We start from the raw sequence: 17989 nt of genomic DNA, 5'->3' as shown, positions 1-17989 counted from the left end.
ATGCAGTGTTATTTCATTAAAAAATTTTGCGGCTCCCATTGTTTTCTATAATTTGTGAAACTGGTCAAAATGGCTCTTTGACTGGTAAAGGTTGCCGACCCCTGGACTAGACGTATAAGATTTCATGGGATTTAGCGATTAGGAGTGACAGATTGTTTGGTAAACCTATAGCATGTTCTATATGTTATAGTTATTTGAATGAATATGTTACGTTAACATACGAGGCACGTTCTCAGTTTGTTATTTATGCCTCATATAACGTACACTTATTCAGCCTGTTGTTTACTATTCTTTATTTATTTTAAATTGCTTTTCAAATGTCTATTCTTGGTGTTGGCTTTTATCAAATACATTTCCCGAAAAAAATGCGACTTATACTCCAGTGCGACTTATATATGTTCTTTTCCTTCTTTATTATGCATTTTCGGCCGGTGCAACTTATACTCCGGAGCGACTTATAATATAAAAAATACGGTACAATACAAGTACGTATTGTACTTGTATTTTAAATTGCTTATCATTATATCCTGTGTAATTTTAATGGTGGATGTTAAATGCGCCACAAAAGGACTACAGATGGAAATTAGCAAGGTGCTAAATCTGGTGCAGCCATCTTCTTAATGTAACTGCTCATTGTCCTTCAAATAAACAAATACAAACAAACAAACAAACCTGGATTTCTTCTTAAGAAGCTCCTTGTTGTTGGTACTGGACTTGGACCTTTTGGACAACTGCGAAACAGGGATCGCATCCTGGATCTCGTCAAGGATGCCCACTTTCTTCTTGTGTTTGTCTTTCTTCTTCTCTTTCTTTTCTTTCTCTTTTCTCTTTGGTTTGCTGGCCTGAGGCTGCGACAGGGCGGCCAGCTGCTCGTGGACAGCCTTCAGCTGCACCGGGACAAGGGGGAGCAAACGTCTTAGCACGAGCAAGGACTTGAAAGGCAAATCTATAGACACACTTGTTTTGTTTTTCTTTGCTCTATGCTTTTTTAACCTGTAAAGCACTTTGGTTCAATTTAAAAGTTGTCGTAAACGTGCTATATACAAACCCCGTTTCCATATGAGTTGGGAAATTGTGTTAGATGTAAATATAAACGGAATACAATGATTTGCAAATCATTTTCAACCCATATTCAGTTGAATACGCTACAAAGACAAGATATTTGATGTTCAAACTCATAAACTTTATTTTTTTTTGCAAATAATAATTAACTTAGAATTTCATGGCTGCAACACGTGCCAAAGTAGTTGGGAAAGGACATGTTCACCACTGTGTTACATGGCCTTTCCTTTTAACAACACTCAGTAAACGTTTGGGAACTGAGGAGACACATTTTTGAAGCTTCTCAGGTGGAATTCTTTCCCATTCTTGCTTGATGTACAGCTTAAGTTGTTCAACAGTCCGGGGGTCTCCGTTGTGGTATTTTAGGCTTCATAATGTGCCACACATTTTCAATGGGGGACAGGTCTGGACTACAGGCAGGCCAGTCTAGTACCCGCACTCTTTTACTATGAAGCCACGTTGATGTAACACGTGGCTTGGCATTGTCTTGCTGAAATAAGCAGGGGCGTCCATGGTAACGTTGGTTTGATTGCAACATATGTTGCTCCAAAACCTGTATGTACCTTTCAGCATTAATGGCGCCTTCACAGATGTGTAAGTTACCCATGTCTTGGGCACTAACACACCCCCATACGTCCACAGTTTCCAAAAACAATTTGAAATGTGGACTCGTCAGACCACAGAACACTTTTCCACTTTGTATCAGTCCATCTTAGATGAGCTCAGGCCCAGCGAAGCTGACGGCATTTTTGGGTGTTGTTGATAAACGGTTTTCGCCTTGCATAGGAGAGTTTTAACTTGCACTTACAGATGTAGCGACCAACTGTAGTTACTGACAGTGGGTTTTTGAAGTGTTCCTGAGCCTATGTGGTGATATCCTTTACACACTGATGTCGCTTGTTGATGCAGTACAGCCTGACGGATCGAAGGTCACGGGCTTAGCTGCTTACGTGCAGTGATTTCTCCAGATTCTCTGAACCCTTTGATGATGTTACGGACCGTAGATGGTGAAATCCCTAAATTCCTTGCAATAGCTGGTTGAGAAAGGTTTTTCTTAAACTGTTCAACAATTTGCTCACGCATGTGTTGACAAAGTGGTGACCCTCATCCCATCCTTGTTTGTGAATGACTGAGCATTTCATGGAATCTACTTTTATACCCAATCATGGCACCCACCTGTTCCCAATTTGCCTGTTCACCTGTGGGATGTTCCAAATAAGTATTTGATGAGCATTCCTCAACTTTATCAGTATTTATTGCCACCTTTCCCAACTTCTTTGTCACGTGTTGCTGGCATCAAATTCTAAAGTTAATGATTATTTGCAACAACAAAAAAATGTTTATCAGTTTGAACATCAAATATGTTGTCTTTGTAGTGCATTCAATTGAATATGGGTTGAAAATTATTTGCAAATCATTGTATTCCGTTTATATTTACATCTAACACAATTTCCCAACTCATATGGAAACGGGGTTTGTAAATAAAGTTGACTTGACTTGACTAAAAGTAACCCCTTTTGCACTGACCTGCTCCTGGAGCTCCGCCAGCCTCTGAGCTCGCTCCTCTTCCGAGTCGTCCGTCGACGATTCGGACTCGGAGGAGGAGTCACTGGAGCTGTCGGAGGAGGAGGCGACGTGGGCCAACGGAGGCTGGGGTTTGACCGGGGCAGGGTGGTGAAGCGGGGGAGCGGGGACAGAGGCAAGCGGCTTGATCTCTGGCTCGTCAGGCATCTTGGCGAAGCGCATCTCAAACACATCCTGACAAGAACAACAAAACAGGTTGGCTTTCTCTTTCATACTCGGAATTTAAACTCTCTACCTTTAACTGGTGTATAATTTACACTAAGCAGGTTTTTAAATTATTGCATCATCCCAAATATACTGTAAGATGATCCTGAATATTCTAAAACATGTAAATAAGTTGTTTAATTTGAGTAGTTTACTCAACATTTAATAACTGTGCTGTCCAGCTGTTATATATTAATTTCTTACACTTCTAAACCTCATTGCGAATATTACACAGTAGACTTTGCATGCAGTTGCAATTCCAAGACGTTAGATGGCAGTAGTGTACAGGCCCTGATGTGTTGCCTAGTTTTGCCATTAAGCTGAATCTAGTCTTAAATTGTTTATACTAAAGTATTGTACTTATTACCTTTCAGCTGTTTGATTGTAACGTGCATCTTATTTGTTTTGCAACATTACCTAGAACAGCGGTTATTAACCTTTTTGACCTCGGGACCCAACCTTTCCACTACTGAAGGGCCCGGGGCCCACTTAAATATTTACACTGAATTAGTAATCTTACTAATCCTCTGATCATATTACAGAAAAGAGCAGTGCGGATCATTCACAACGTTGTTTTTTTTTGTTTTCAAATTTGATGATCTTGTTAAATATAATACATCAATAATCTTATATAAAGCATTTAGCAAATTATTGGTGCCTAATCGACAGAGTTTTTTTTATACCACGAGTGCAGGCTCATAACTTGTGAGGCTTTGGATATTTCTCATTGCCGAGAGCTCAAACCACTCGTAAATGTTTTTGTGTGTCTGTATGCGGAATAAAACTATGGAACAAACTGGACTTACAACACAAGCAATGCCAAACTATTCATGGATTTAAACTATTATACAAACATAGGGTCTGGTTCATATATAGAGATGAGGGTCTTTAAATTGACTTGCTGTTGTACTCTTGTCTCAAAGTGTTAACATGTGCTCAATGTTTCTCTCCCATTATTGCTATGTTGTCTATTACCATTATTACTATGTTGTCTATTACCATTGTTGGTATTTTGTCTATTACCATTGTTGGCGTGTTCATTCTTCCTACATTGTTGAAACTAATTTTTGTTACAGTGTAATTAGGGCCCGCATGGCCCATTGTATAAGGACTCCCAAAGGGAGTCCTTATGCAATGGGACATAAGGACCTATTGAATTTGTAAGGTTTTATTCTTTATTCTTCCGCCGCCACATTAAACTGTAATTTGACCCACTTAGCATGCTTCAAAACTCACCATATTTGACCCACACATCAGGACCTGCGAAAATTGCCTTTTAAAAAAAAAACCGAACCACAAAACTCAAAATTGCGCTCTAGCGCCCCCTAGGTAAAAAAAAAACTAGACTGCCTGTAACTCCCACTAGGAAGGTCGGAGAGACATGAAACAAAAACCTCTATGTAGGTCTGACTTAGACCTACATTTCATAATAGTACATTTTCGGGCTAAAATCAACATGAAGTTGGCAATTCCCCCTTCAAGACAAAAAAGTACTAAAAACAGTCACTTTTGCCTCTTTGAGCTGTAATTTGACCCCCTTAACATGCTTCAAAACTCACCAAACTGAACGCACACATCAGGACTGGCAAAAATTGTGATCTAATAAAAAAACCTAACCCCAAATCTCAAAATTGTGCTCTAGCGCAATTTTTTAATAAAACGCACAAAAAACTGCTCCTCGGATGAAAAAACTGACAAAACTGCCTGTAACTCCCACTGGGAAGGTCGGAGAGACATGAAACAAAAACCTCTATGTAGGTCTCACTTAGACCTACATTTCATAAATTGACAACCCCCAGCAAAAATCAACAGGAAGTTTGCTATTCCCCCTTCAAAACACATTTTTTGTAAAAACCGGTCACCTTCCTTCAAAAACTATCTTCTCTGAGCGCGTTTGTCGTTTCGGCTTCAAACTAACACAGGAGAGAGATTAAACCCTTGTGTATAAAATAACAGAACAGCGTTTTAATACCTGCTCCGGTTTTGATTTTATGACCCTTCAAAGACCCGCTGCGCTGATGCTGCTGCGCTGCTGTTTTTTTAAGATGGCTGCTTAAAAGCAGGAAGCACCAGCGTGCCCACACAATGCAGACAAGGTAGGTACACTAGACAAAAGTATTGGGACACTTATGACTACCACCGGACAAAAGTATTGGGACACTTAGGCCGAAAACTGGACAAAAGTATTGGGACACTTAGGCCGAAAACTGGACAAAAGTATTGGGACACTTGGGACTACAACTTGACAAAAGTATTGGGACACTTAGGACTACAACTTGCCAAAAGTATTGGGACACTTGGGACTAAAACTGGACAAAAGTATTGGGACACTTAGGACTAGCACCTGCCAAATACGCGGGCCCGACCAACGCTGCTTGCAGCTTTAATTATTATTGTTACCTGTGGTAATGCCACTATGATACAACATTTGTATTATAATCCTTGAACAAAGTAACAGTGAAACTCAATGTATTAATCACTGAGTGGAGAACTGGGGGTGGGATTAAATACATTATCTTCTTCCCACTCCCTTTCAGGCAAAACTGGATCATCCTGCTTACATACTGTACATTACCTTTTGCATTATATTGGTATGTGTTGTCTACCTTGTAGTTTTTTTTTTTTATGTCATTGCCTGAAATAAATAAATGAAAATGAAAAAATGAATTGTATCGTATTCAATACTTACAGGGTTTCTCGAAGTATCAACAAATCTAATTTAATGTTTTGAATGCTACTTAAAAAAATGTTAAGCCCATCCCCTACTGTATAATGTATCCCGGAAGAGTTAGGGCTGCATGGGATTCTGGGTATTTGTCCTGTTGTGTTTATGTTGTGTTACGGTGCAGATGTTCTCCCGAAATGTGTTTGTCATTCTTGTTTGGTGTGGGTTCACATTGTGGTGCATTATTAGTAAGAGTGTTAAAAGTTGTTTTTTTTTATACCGCCACCGTCAGTGTGAGCTGTGTGGTTGTTGACCAAGTATGCCTTGCTGTCACCTACGTGAGCAAAGCGGAAGCCCCATACAACGTGTGGCTGATCAGGCACGCTGACTGTAGTGGGTGCTATATGCTGTACAATCACGGTACTCATGACGCTAACAAGTGTCATTAAATAAAAACCCGCGTGCCGCACCAGCTTTCAAATTCCACATAAAGGTGTGGACAGCGTGCCTGAGACCCCTGGTTATACATAGCACGAAGCAAAAAAAACAAACTTCGTATGCAGTGTTATTTCATTCAAAATTTCAAAACATTTTTGCGGCTCCCATTGTTTTCTATAATTTGTGAAACTGGTCAAAATGGCTCTTTGACTGGTAAAGGTTGCCGACCCCTGATATAGACGCAATTTTAATCTTTTGACAATGATAATCTTGAATAGTTAAAAAGTTTAGATTACTGATGCGGTCCGTGTGGACCACAGCTGAAAAACTCCTATTTTCGGCAGCTCGCTAGGCTGCGCTCGTGGCTCGACGTAATGGTTCAGAAACACTGACCTGGAAGCAGTCCGACTGTGTCTGCTCTGAGAGCCGTTTGTGCTTGTTTGTCCGCTAGGTATTGAAATATGGCACCGTTTTGAATTTAGGTGAATTGATACCAAGTAGTTCCCGACGGAATTCGTTCGGTGGCTATAAAAGTACCAAATTCAGTACTCAACCCAAAGTGCATGTATAAATTTCTCAACCCCTGGTAACAGTCCCCAAGGACTGTTTTCACTGCTGGACTCTAGAAAGAGGTTCCGCGGCCTCCGTAGCAGAACCTGCAGGTTCTGTAACAGATTCTTCCCTCAGACCGTAAGACTCTTGAACGCATCATAATAATCTCCTCAATTCCACCCAAAAACGGATTAACTGGCTGGAATATAAAGACAATATAACATACATCCATAAACCTGGATGCATATGCAAAAGTGCAATATATTTATCTGTACAGTAATCTATTTATTGATATCTGCACCTTATTGCTCTCCTATCCTGCACCACAACGAGCTAATGCAACAAAATTTCGTTCTTATCTGTACTGTAAAGTTCAAATTTGAATGACAATAAAAAAGGGAGTCTAAGTCTCTAAGTCTAATGTCTGGGGGCAAAAATGCCATCTTATATTATCTTATATACTCAGTTGGGGACGTCTCTGCGCTGCTGACTTGTCTCTGCTCAAAATGATCTCCTGCTGGTCCCACTATGGACTGGACTCTCACACTATTATGTTGGATCCACTATGGACTGGACTCTCACACTATTATGTTAGATCCACTATGGACTGGACTCTCACACTATTATGTTAGATCCACTATGGACTGGACTCTCACACTATTATGTTAGATCCACTATGGACTGGACTCTCACACTATTATGTTAGATCCACTATGGACTGGACTCTCACACTATTATGTTAGATCCACTATGGACTGGACTCTCATACTATTATGCTAGATCCACTATAGACTGGACTCTCATACTATTATGCCAGATCCACTATGGACTGGACTCTCACACTAATATGTTAGATCCACTATGGACTGGACTCTCATACTATTATGCTAGATCCACTATGGACTGGACTCTCATACTATTATGCTAGATCCACTATGGACTGGACTCTCACAATATTATGCTAGATCCACTGTGGACTGGACTCTCACAATATTATGCTAGATCAACTATGGACTGGACTCTCACAATATTATGCTAGATCCACTATGGACTGGACTGTCACAATATTATGCTAGATCCACTATGGACTGGACTCTCACAATATTTTGCGAGATCCACTATGGACTGGACTCTCACAATATTATGCTAGATCCACTATGGACTTGACTCTCACATTAATATGTTAGATCCACTATGGCCTGGAATCTCACAATATTATGCTAGATCCACTATGGACTGGACTCTCACAATATTATGCTAGATCCACTGTGGACTGGACTCTCACAATATTATGTTAGATCCACTATGGACTGGACTCTCACACTATTATGTTAGATCCACTATGGACTGGACTCTCATACTATTATGCTAGATCCACTATAGACTGGACTCTCACACTATTATGTTAGATCCACTATGGACTGGACTCTCATACTATTATGTTAGATCCACTATGGACTGGACTCTCATACTATTATGCTAGATCCACTATAGACTGGACTCTCACACTATTATGTTAGATCCACTATGGACTGGACTCTCACACTATTATGTTAGATCCACTATGGACTGGACTCTCATACTATTATGCTAGATCCACTATGGACTGGACTCTCACAATATTATGCTAGATCCACTGTGGACTGGACTCTCACAATATTATGTTAGATCCACTATGGACTGGACTCTCACAATATTATGTTAGATCCACTATGGACTGGACTCTCACACTATTATGTTAGATCCACTATGGACTGGACTCTCATACTATTATGCTAGATCCACTATAGACTGGACTCTCACACTATTATGTTAGATCCACTATGGACTGGACTCTCATACTATTATGTTAGATCCACTATGGACTGGACTCTCATACTATTATGCTAGATCCACTATAGACTGGACTCTCACACTATTATGTTAGATCCACTATGGACTGGACTCTCACACTATTATGTTAGATCCACTATGGACTGGACTCTCATACTATTATGCTAGATCCACTATGGACTGGACTCTCATACTATTATGTCAGATCCACTATGGACTGGACTCTCACTATTATGTTAGATCCACTATGGACTGGACTCTCACTATTATGTTAGATCCACTATGGACTGGACTCTCACACTATTTTGTTAGATCCACTATGGACGGGACTCTCACAATATTATGCTAGATCCACTATGGACTGGACTCTCATACTATTATGCTAGATCCACTATGGACTGGACTCTCATACTATTATGCTAGATCCACTATGGACTGGACTCTCATACTATTATGCTAGATCCACTATAGACTGGACTCTCACACTATTATGTTAGATCCACTATGGACTAGACTCTCACACTATTATGTTAGATCCACTATGGACTGGACTCTCATACTATTATGTTATATCCACTATGGACTGGACTCTCACAATATTATGCTAGATCCACTATGGACTGGACTGTCACAATATTATGCTAGATCCACTATGGACTGGACTCTCACAATATTATGCTAGATCCACTATGGACTTGACTCTCACAATATTATGTTAGATCCACTATGGACTGGACTCTCATACTATTATGTTAGATCCACTATGGACTGGACTCTCATACTATTATGCTACCGGTATATCCACTATGGACTGAACTCTCACACTATTATGCTAGATCCACTATAGACTGGACTCTCATACTATTATGCCAGATCCACTATGGACTGGACTCTCACACTAATATGTTAGATCCACTATGGACTGGACTCTCATACTATTATGCTAGATCCACTATGGACTGGACTCTCATACTATTATGCTAGATCCACTATGGACTGGACTCTCACAATATTATGCTAGATCCACTGTGGACTGGACTCTCACAATATTATGCTAGATCAACTATGGACTGAACTCTCACAATATTATGCTAGATCCACTATGGACTGGACTGTCACAATATTATGCTAGATCCACTATGGACTGGACTCTCACAATATTTTGCGAGATCCACTATGGACTGGACTCTCACAATATTATGCTAGATCCACTATGGACTTGACTCTCACATTAATATGTTAGATCCACTATGGCCTGGACTCTCACAATATTATGCTAGATCCACTATGGACTGGACTCTCACAATACTATGCTAGATCCACTATGGACTGGACTCTCACAATATTATGCTAGATCCACTGTGGACTGGACTCTCACAATATTATGTTAGATCCACTATGGACTGGACTCTCATACTATTATGCTAGATCCACTATAGACTGGACTCTCACACTATTATGTTAGATCCACTATGGACTGGACTCTCATACTATTATGTTAGATCCACTATGGACTGGACTCTCACACTATTATGCTAGATCCACTATGGACTGGACTCTCATACTATTATGTCAGATCCACTATGGACTGGACTCTCACTATTATGTTAGATCCACTATAGACTGGACTCTCACTATTATGTTAGATCCACTATGGACTGGACTCTCACACTATTTTGTTAGATCCACTATGGACGGGACTCTCACAATATTATGCTAGATCCACTATGGACTGGACTCTCATACTATTATGCTAGATCCACTATGGACTGGACTCTCATACTATTATGCTAGATCCACTATGGACTGGACTCTCATACTATTATGCTAGATCCACTATAGACTGGACTCTCACACTATTATGTTAGATCCACTATGGACTAGACTCTCACACTATTATGTTAGATCCACTATGGACTGGACTCTCATACTATTATGCTAGATCCACTATAGACTGGACTCTCATACTATTATGCCAGATCCACTATGGACTGGACTCTCACACTAATATGTTAGATCCACTATGGACTGGACTCTCATACTATTATGCTAGATCCACTATGGACTGGACTCTCATACTATTATGCTAGATCCACTATGGACTGGACTCTCACAATATTATGCTAGATCCACTGTGGACTGGACTCTCACAATATTATGCTAGATCAACTATGGACTGGACTCTCACAATATTATGCTAGATCCACTATGGACTGGACTGTCACAATATTATGCTAGATCCACTATGGACTGGACTCTCACAATATTTTGCGAGATCCACTATGGACTGGACTCTCACACTATTATGTTAGATCCACTATGGACTGGACTCTCACACTATTATGTTAGATCCACTATGGACTGGACTCTCACACTATTATGTTAGATCCACTATGGACTGGACTCTCACAATATTATGCTAGATCCACTATGGACTGGACTCTCACAATACTATGCTAGATCCACTATGGACTGGACTCTCACAATATTATGCTAGATCCACTATGGACTTGACTCTCACATTAATATGTTAGATCCACTATGGCCTGGACTCTCACAATATTATGCTAGATCCACTATGGACTGGACTCTCACAATACTATGCTAGATCCACTATGGACTGGACTCTCACAATATTATGCTAGATCCACTGTGGACTGGACTCTCACAATATTATGTTAGATCCACTATGGACTGGACTCTCACACTATTATGTTAGATCCACTATGGACTGGACTCTCATACTATTATGCTAGATCCACTATAGACTGGACTCTCACACTATTATGTTAGATCCACTATGGACTGGACTCTCATACTATTATGTTAGATCCACTATGGACTGGACTCTCATACTATTATGCTAGATCCACTATAGACTGGACTCTCACACTATTATGTTAGATCCACTATGGACTGGACTCTCACACTATTATGTTAGATCCACTATGGACTGGACTCTCATACTATTATGCTAGATCCACTATGGACTGGACTCTCATACTATTATGTCAGATCCACTATGGACTGGACTCTCACTATTATGTTAGATCCACTATGGACTGGACTCTCACTATTATGTTAGATCCACTATGGACTGGACTCTCACACTATTATGTTAGATCCACTATGGACTGGACTCTCATACTATTATGCTAGATCCACTATGGACTGGACTCTCACAATATTATGCTAGATCCACTGTGGACTGGACTCTCACAATATTATGCTAGATCAACTATGGACTGGACTCTCACAATATTATGCTAGATCCACTATGGACTGGACTGTCACAATATTATGCTAGATCCACTATGGACTGGACTCTCACAATATTTTGCGAGATCCACTATGGACTGGACTCTCACAATATTATGCTAGATCCACTATGGACTTGACTCTCACATTAATATGTTAGATCCACTATGGCCTGGACTCTCACAATATTATGCTAGATCCACTATGGACTGGACTCTCACAATACTATGCTAGATCCACTATGGACTGGACTCTCACAATATTATGCTAGATCCACTGTGGACTGGACTCTCACAATATTATGTTAGATCCACTATGGACTGGACTCTCATACTATTATGCTAGATCCACTATAGACTGGACTCTCACACTATTATGTTAGATCCACTATGGACTGGACTCTCATACTATTATGTTAGATCCACTATGGACTGGACTCTCACACTATTATGCTAGATCCACTATGGACTGGACTCTCATACTATTATGTCAGATCCACTATGGACTGGACTCTCACTATTATGTTAGATCCACTATAGACTGGACTCTCACTATTATGTTAGATCCACTATGGACTGGACTCTCACACTATTTTGTTAGATCCACTATGGACGGGACTCTCACAATATTATGCTAGATCCACTATGGACTGGACTCTCATACTATTATGCTAGATCCACTATGGACTGGACTCTCATACTATTATGCTAGATCCACTATGGACTGGACTCTCATACTATTATGCTAGATCCACTATAGACTGGACTCTCACACTATTATGTTAGATCCACTATGGACTAGACTCTCACACTATTATGTTAGATCCACTATGGACTGGACTCTCATACTATTATGCTAGATCCACTATAGACTGGACTCTCATACTATTATGCCAGATCCACTATGGACTGGACTCTCACACTAATATGTTAGATCCACTATGGACTGGACTCTCATACTATTATGCTAGATCCACTATGGACTGGACTCTCATACTATTATGCTAGATCCACTATGGACTGGACTCTCACAATATTATGCTAGATCCACTGTGGACTGGACTCTCACAATATTATGCTAGATCAACTATGGACTGGACTCTCACAATATTATGCTAGATCCACTATGGACTGGACTGTCACAATATTATGCTAGATCCACTATGGACTGGACTCTCACAATATTTTGCGAGATCCACTATGGACTGGACTCTCACACTATTATGTTAGATCCACTATGGACTGGACTCTCACACTATTATGTTAGATCCACTATGGACTGGACTCTCACACTATTATGTTAGATCCACTATGGACTGGACTCTCACAATATTATGCTAGATCCACTATGGACTGGACTCTCACAATACTATGCTAGATCCACTATGGACTGGACTCTCACAATATTATGCTAGATCCACTATGGACTTGACTCTCACATTAATATGTTAGATCCACTATGGCCTGGACTCTCACAATATTATGCTAGATCCACTATGGACTGGACTCTCACAATACTATGCTAGATCCACTATGGACTGGACTCTCACAATATTATGCTAGATCCACTGTGGACTGGACTCTCACAATATTATGTTAGATCCACTATGGACTGGACTCTCACACTATTATGTTAGATCCACTATGGACTGGACTCTCATACTATTATGCTAGATCCACTATAGACTGGACTCTCACACTATTATGTTAGATCCACTATGGACTGGACTCTCATACTATTATGTTAGATCCACTATGGACTGGACTCTCATACTATTATGCTAGATCCACTATAGACTGGACTCTCACACTATTATGTTAGATCCACTATGGACTGGACTCTCACACTATTATGTTAGATCCACTATGGACTGGACTCTCATACTATTATGCTAGATCCACTATGGACTGGACTCTCATACTATTATGTCAGATCCACTATGGACTGGACTCTCACTATTATGTTAGATCCACTATGGACTGGACTCTCACTATTATGTTAGATCCACTATGGAGTGGACTCTCACACTATTATGTTAGATCCACTATGGACTGGACTCTCATACTATTATGCTAGATCCACTATGGACTGGACTCTCATACTATTATGTCAGATCCACTATGGACTGGACTCTCACTATTATGTTAGATCCACTATGGACTGGACTCTCACTATTATGTTAGATCCACTATGGACTGGACTCTCACACTATTTTGTTAGATCCACTATGGACGGGACTCTCACAATATTATGCTAGATCCACTATGGACTGGACTCTCATACTATTATGCTAGATCCACTATGGACTGGACTCTCATACTATTATGCTAGATCCACTATGGACTGGACTCTCATACTATTATGCTAGATCCACTATAGACTGGACTCTCACACTATTATGTTAGATCCACTATGGACTAGACTCTCACACTATTATGTTAGATCCACTATGGACTGGACTCTCATACTATTATGTTATATCCACTATGGACTGGACTCTCACAATATTATGCTAGATCCACTATGGACTGGACTGTCACAATATTATGCTAGATCCACTATGGACTGGACTCTCACAATATTATGCTAGATCCACTATGGACTTGACTCTCACAATATTATGTTAGATCCACTATGGACTGGACTCTCATACTATTATGTTAGATCCACTATGGACTGGACTCTCATACTATTATGCTAGATCCACTATAGACTGGACTCTCACACTATTATGTTAGATCCACTATGGACTGGACTCTCACACTATTATGTTAGATCCACTATGGACTGGACTCTCATACTATTATGCTAGATCCACTATGGACTGGACTCTCATACTATTATGTCAGATCCACTATGGACTGGACTCTCACTATTATGTTAGATCCACTATGGACTGGACTCTCACTATTATGTTAGATCCACTATGGACTGGACTCTCACACTATTTTGTTAGATCCACTATGGACGGGACTCTCACAATATTATGCTAGATCCACTATGGACTGGACTCTCATACTATTATGCTAGATCCACTATGGACTGGACTCTCATACTATTATGCTAGATCCACTATGGACTGGACTCTCATACTATTATGCTAGATCCACTATAGACTGGACTCTCACACTATTATGTTAGATCCACTATGGACTAGACTCTCACACTATTATGTTAGATCCACTATGGACTGGACTCTCATACTATTATGTTATATCCACTATGGACTGGACTCTCACAATATTATGCTAGATCCACTATGGACTGGACTGTCACAATATTATGCTAGATCCACTATGGACTGGACTCTCACAATATTATGCTAGATCCACTATGGACTTGACTCTCACAATATTATGTTAGATCCACTATGGACTGGACTCTCATACTATTATGTTAGATCCACTATGGACTGGACTCTCATACTATTATGTTAGATCCACTATGGACTGAACTCTCATACTATTATGCTAGATCCACTATACACTGGACTCTCACACTATTATGTTAGATCCACTATGGACTGGACTCTCACACTATTATGTTAGATCCACTATGGACTGGACTCTCATACTATTATGTTAGATCCACTAAGGACTGGACTCTCATACTTTATGCTAGATCCACTATGGACTGGATTCTCACACTATTATGTTAGATCCAATATGGACTGGACTCTCACAATATTATGCTAGATCCACTATGGACCGGACTCTCACAATATTATGCTAGATCCACTATGAACTGGACTCTCACAATATTATGCTAGATCCACTATGGACTGGACTCTCACAATATTATGCTAGATCCACTATGGACTGGACTCTCACAATATTATGCTAGATCCACTATGGACTGGACTCTCACAATATTATGCTAGATCCACTATGGACTGGACTCTCACAATATTATGTTAGATCAACTATGGACTGGACTCTCACAATATTATGCTAGATCCACTATGGACTGGACTCTCACAATATTATGTTAGATCCACTATGGACTGGACTCTCATACTATTATGTTATATCCACTATGGACTGGACTCTCACAATATTATGCTAGATCCACTATGGACTGGACTGTCACAATATTATGCTAGATCCACTATGGACTGGACTCTCACAATATTATGCTAGATCCACTATGGACTTGACTCTCACAATATTATGTTAGATCCACTATGGACTGGACTCTCAGACTATTATGTTAGATCCACTATGGACTAGACTCTCACTATTATGTTAGATCCTCTATGGACTGGACTCTCACAATATTATGCTAGATCCACTATGGACTGGACTCTCACAATATTATGTTAGATCCACTATGAACTGAACTCTCACACTATTATGTTAGATCCACTGTGGACTGGACTCTCATACTATTATGCTAGATCCACTATGGACTGGACTCCCATACTATTATGTTAGATCCATTATGGACTGGACTCTCATACTTTATGCTAGATCCACTATGGACTAGACTCTCACACTATTATGTTAGATCCATTATGGACTGGACTCTCATACTTTATGCTAGATCCACTATGGACTAGACTCTCACACTATTATATTAGATATATATATTGGGTAGCCCTTTGAGACACTCGTGATTTAGGGCTATATAAGTAAACATTGATTGATTGATTGATTGATTTACAGTTTGAGTGTAGATTTAGTTCAGGGTTTATCAGTACAACCCAGCAGCAAGAATTTACCTGTAGCTTGCGTGCCATAGCCACCACCTCATGGTCTGGTGGATTATACTTGTAGCAATTGGAAAACATTAGCCGCACATCAGCAGCAAACTCCTGTGGATCGCGGCATTGCCTGTTCTCCAGCTTGGCCTGTTAAGGGAAATCAAGAAAATTAATGATTTTTTTTTTTTTTTTTTTTACCATGAGCTCCCGGTCATAATCTATACTTGACCTTAATGGTGCTTAGGTCCATGGGATGTTTGATGATGTCGTGATAATCGTGCAGTCCCAGCGCGGCCACGTCCACGGGCTTGTAGAAGGGCCAGGCGTACGTCATGTGTTTCTTGGACAACATCTCCCTGACCAGGCTCAGACAGTATCCCATCTGATCTTGCGGGACGGGGCTTTGGCCGCTACTCGAGCCACTTTGTCCCATCCCCATCGCTACTTGGTGCTGCGAGTCTGGCGCCTCCTTCTTGATGACTTTGGTGGGGCGGGCGCTCTCCCGCCGGGGAAGAGTCTTACCCGACTTGGACTCCGCTGGGGAAGACTCATTGAGCTGGTCATTAGCTGTCGGTGTTGTAGTGTCTGCTTTTCGTTTCTGGCTCTTTCTTTGCTGAATAGCAAGAAAACAGCAAGTGAGGAGGACATGTTATTATTATGGAATGAATATACGCTAGCCTCTGCCTATAACCTGGTTGTAAGTGCAGATCTCTTGTGTGCCTAACCTCTGTTCTTATTTATCTAACCTCTCTCTTGCAAAAGACATATTGATGTATGCAAGATAAACCCATTAAAATTAAGTTAATGATTCCCATGTCTGTCGCACTCACTTTGGTCATGGTGATAGGGTTTTGCAGCAGGGGGGCAGTGCTCTGGATGGACGTTGGGGGAAGGGAGGTCTGAGCAGGGGGAGGCACGGAGGTCATCATGGGAATTTGAAGAGTGCAATCCAATTGGCCCAAAGAGTAGGGAGCTCCAAGCTGCGGTGTGTGGCTTGCTATCGTTGGGGGGACGTGGGGAGGCAGGGCCTGCATCAAAGGCTGAGGAGGTAGTGAAGGCGGGCCCGGCACCGGTCCTCTGATCTGAGGTGCTGCTGAGATGTTCGACAGGCCCCGTGTTTGAGGGGTTGTGGACGAAGGATCAATTATAGCCCCTGGTTTTAAGCTGAGACCTGGACAAGAGACATGGAAAGATTCTCAACAGTCTGACAGAGGCACACCATATGATAATGATATGGATTTTAAATCACGTACCGCCATCTCTTCGACCTCGGCCCCTGCCCTTCCCTGTCATGACTGGAATCTCAACTTCTTCCTGAGGCATTTCGGCAACCTTTTGGAGGAAAGCCTTTTCCAGAGCTTTAGCCATTAGGACTATGTCATCTGAAGGCTGCAGCGAGAGACAAACACGGAGTAGAGCGGAGACTCAGTCAGCCTCTGTACGTGCACCTGATAACCAACAGCTGCGGTGTTATACCTTATTGTACATGTAGCAGTTGGTAAACATCTTGTTGAAGTCTTGAATACATTCTTGGGCGTTGCAGTAGTAGCTGTTTTCAAGCCTTTTCTTGATTGTTCCCATGTCCATAGGATATTTTATTATTGTGTAGTAGTCCTGTAGAAAGATCAACAGAAATTAAACTGACAAATGTCGGAGAGAAACTCTGCAGTGGAGAGTTCCTCCTTTGCTTA

General features: G+C 40.8%; 1 protein-coding gene across 2 annotated transcripts in view; it reads right to left on the bottom strand.

Annotated features, from left to right (window-relative positions):
• Positions 1-17989, bottom strand: part of brd4 (bromodomain containing 4) — a 111405-nt gene that overhangs the window by 31510 nt on the left and 61906 nt on the right. For both annotated transcript variants that reach the window (XM_072916019.1, XM_061982044.2), the window contains exons 3-9: positions 17775-17912; positions 17552-17687; positions 17129-17469; positions 16528-16911; positions 16317-16445; positions 2590-2820; positions 673-887 (exon numbers count right to left, since the gene is read on the bottom strand). In XM_072916019.1, the coding sequence (XP_072772120.1) occupies positions 673-887; positions 2590-2820; positions 16317-16445; positions 16528-16911; positions 17129-17469; positions 17552-17687; positions 17775-17912 (1574 nt within the window). The remainder of the gene's footprint in view (positions 1-672; positions 888-2589; positions 2821-16316; positions 16446-16527; positions 16912-17128; positions 17470-17551; positions 17688-17774; positions 17913-17989) is intronic.

The sequence above is a fragment of the Nerophis lumbriciformis genome, linkage group LG24 (assembly GCF_033978685.3).
Source record: "Nerophis lumbriciformis linkage group LG24, RoL_Nlum_v2.1, whole genome shotgun sequence".
Lineage (NCBI taxonomy): Eukaryota > Metazoa > Chordata > Actinopteri > Syngnathiformes > Syngnathidae > Nerophis > Nerophis lumbriciformis.
This window is presented reverse-complemented; position numbering and strand designations above follow the sequence as displayed.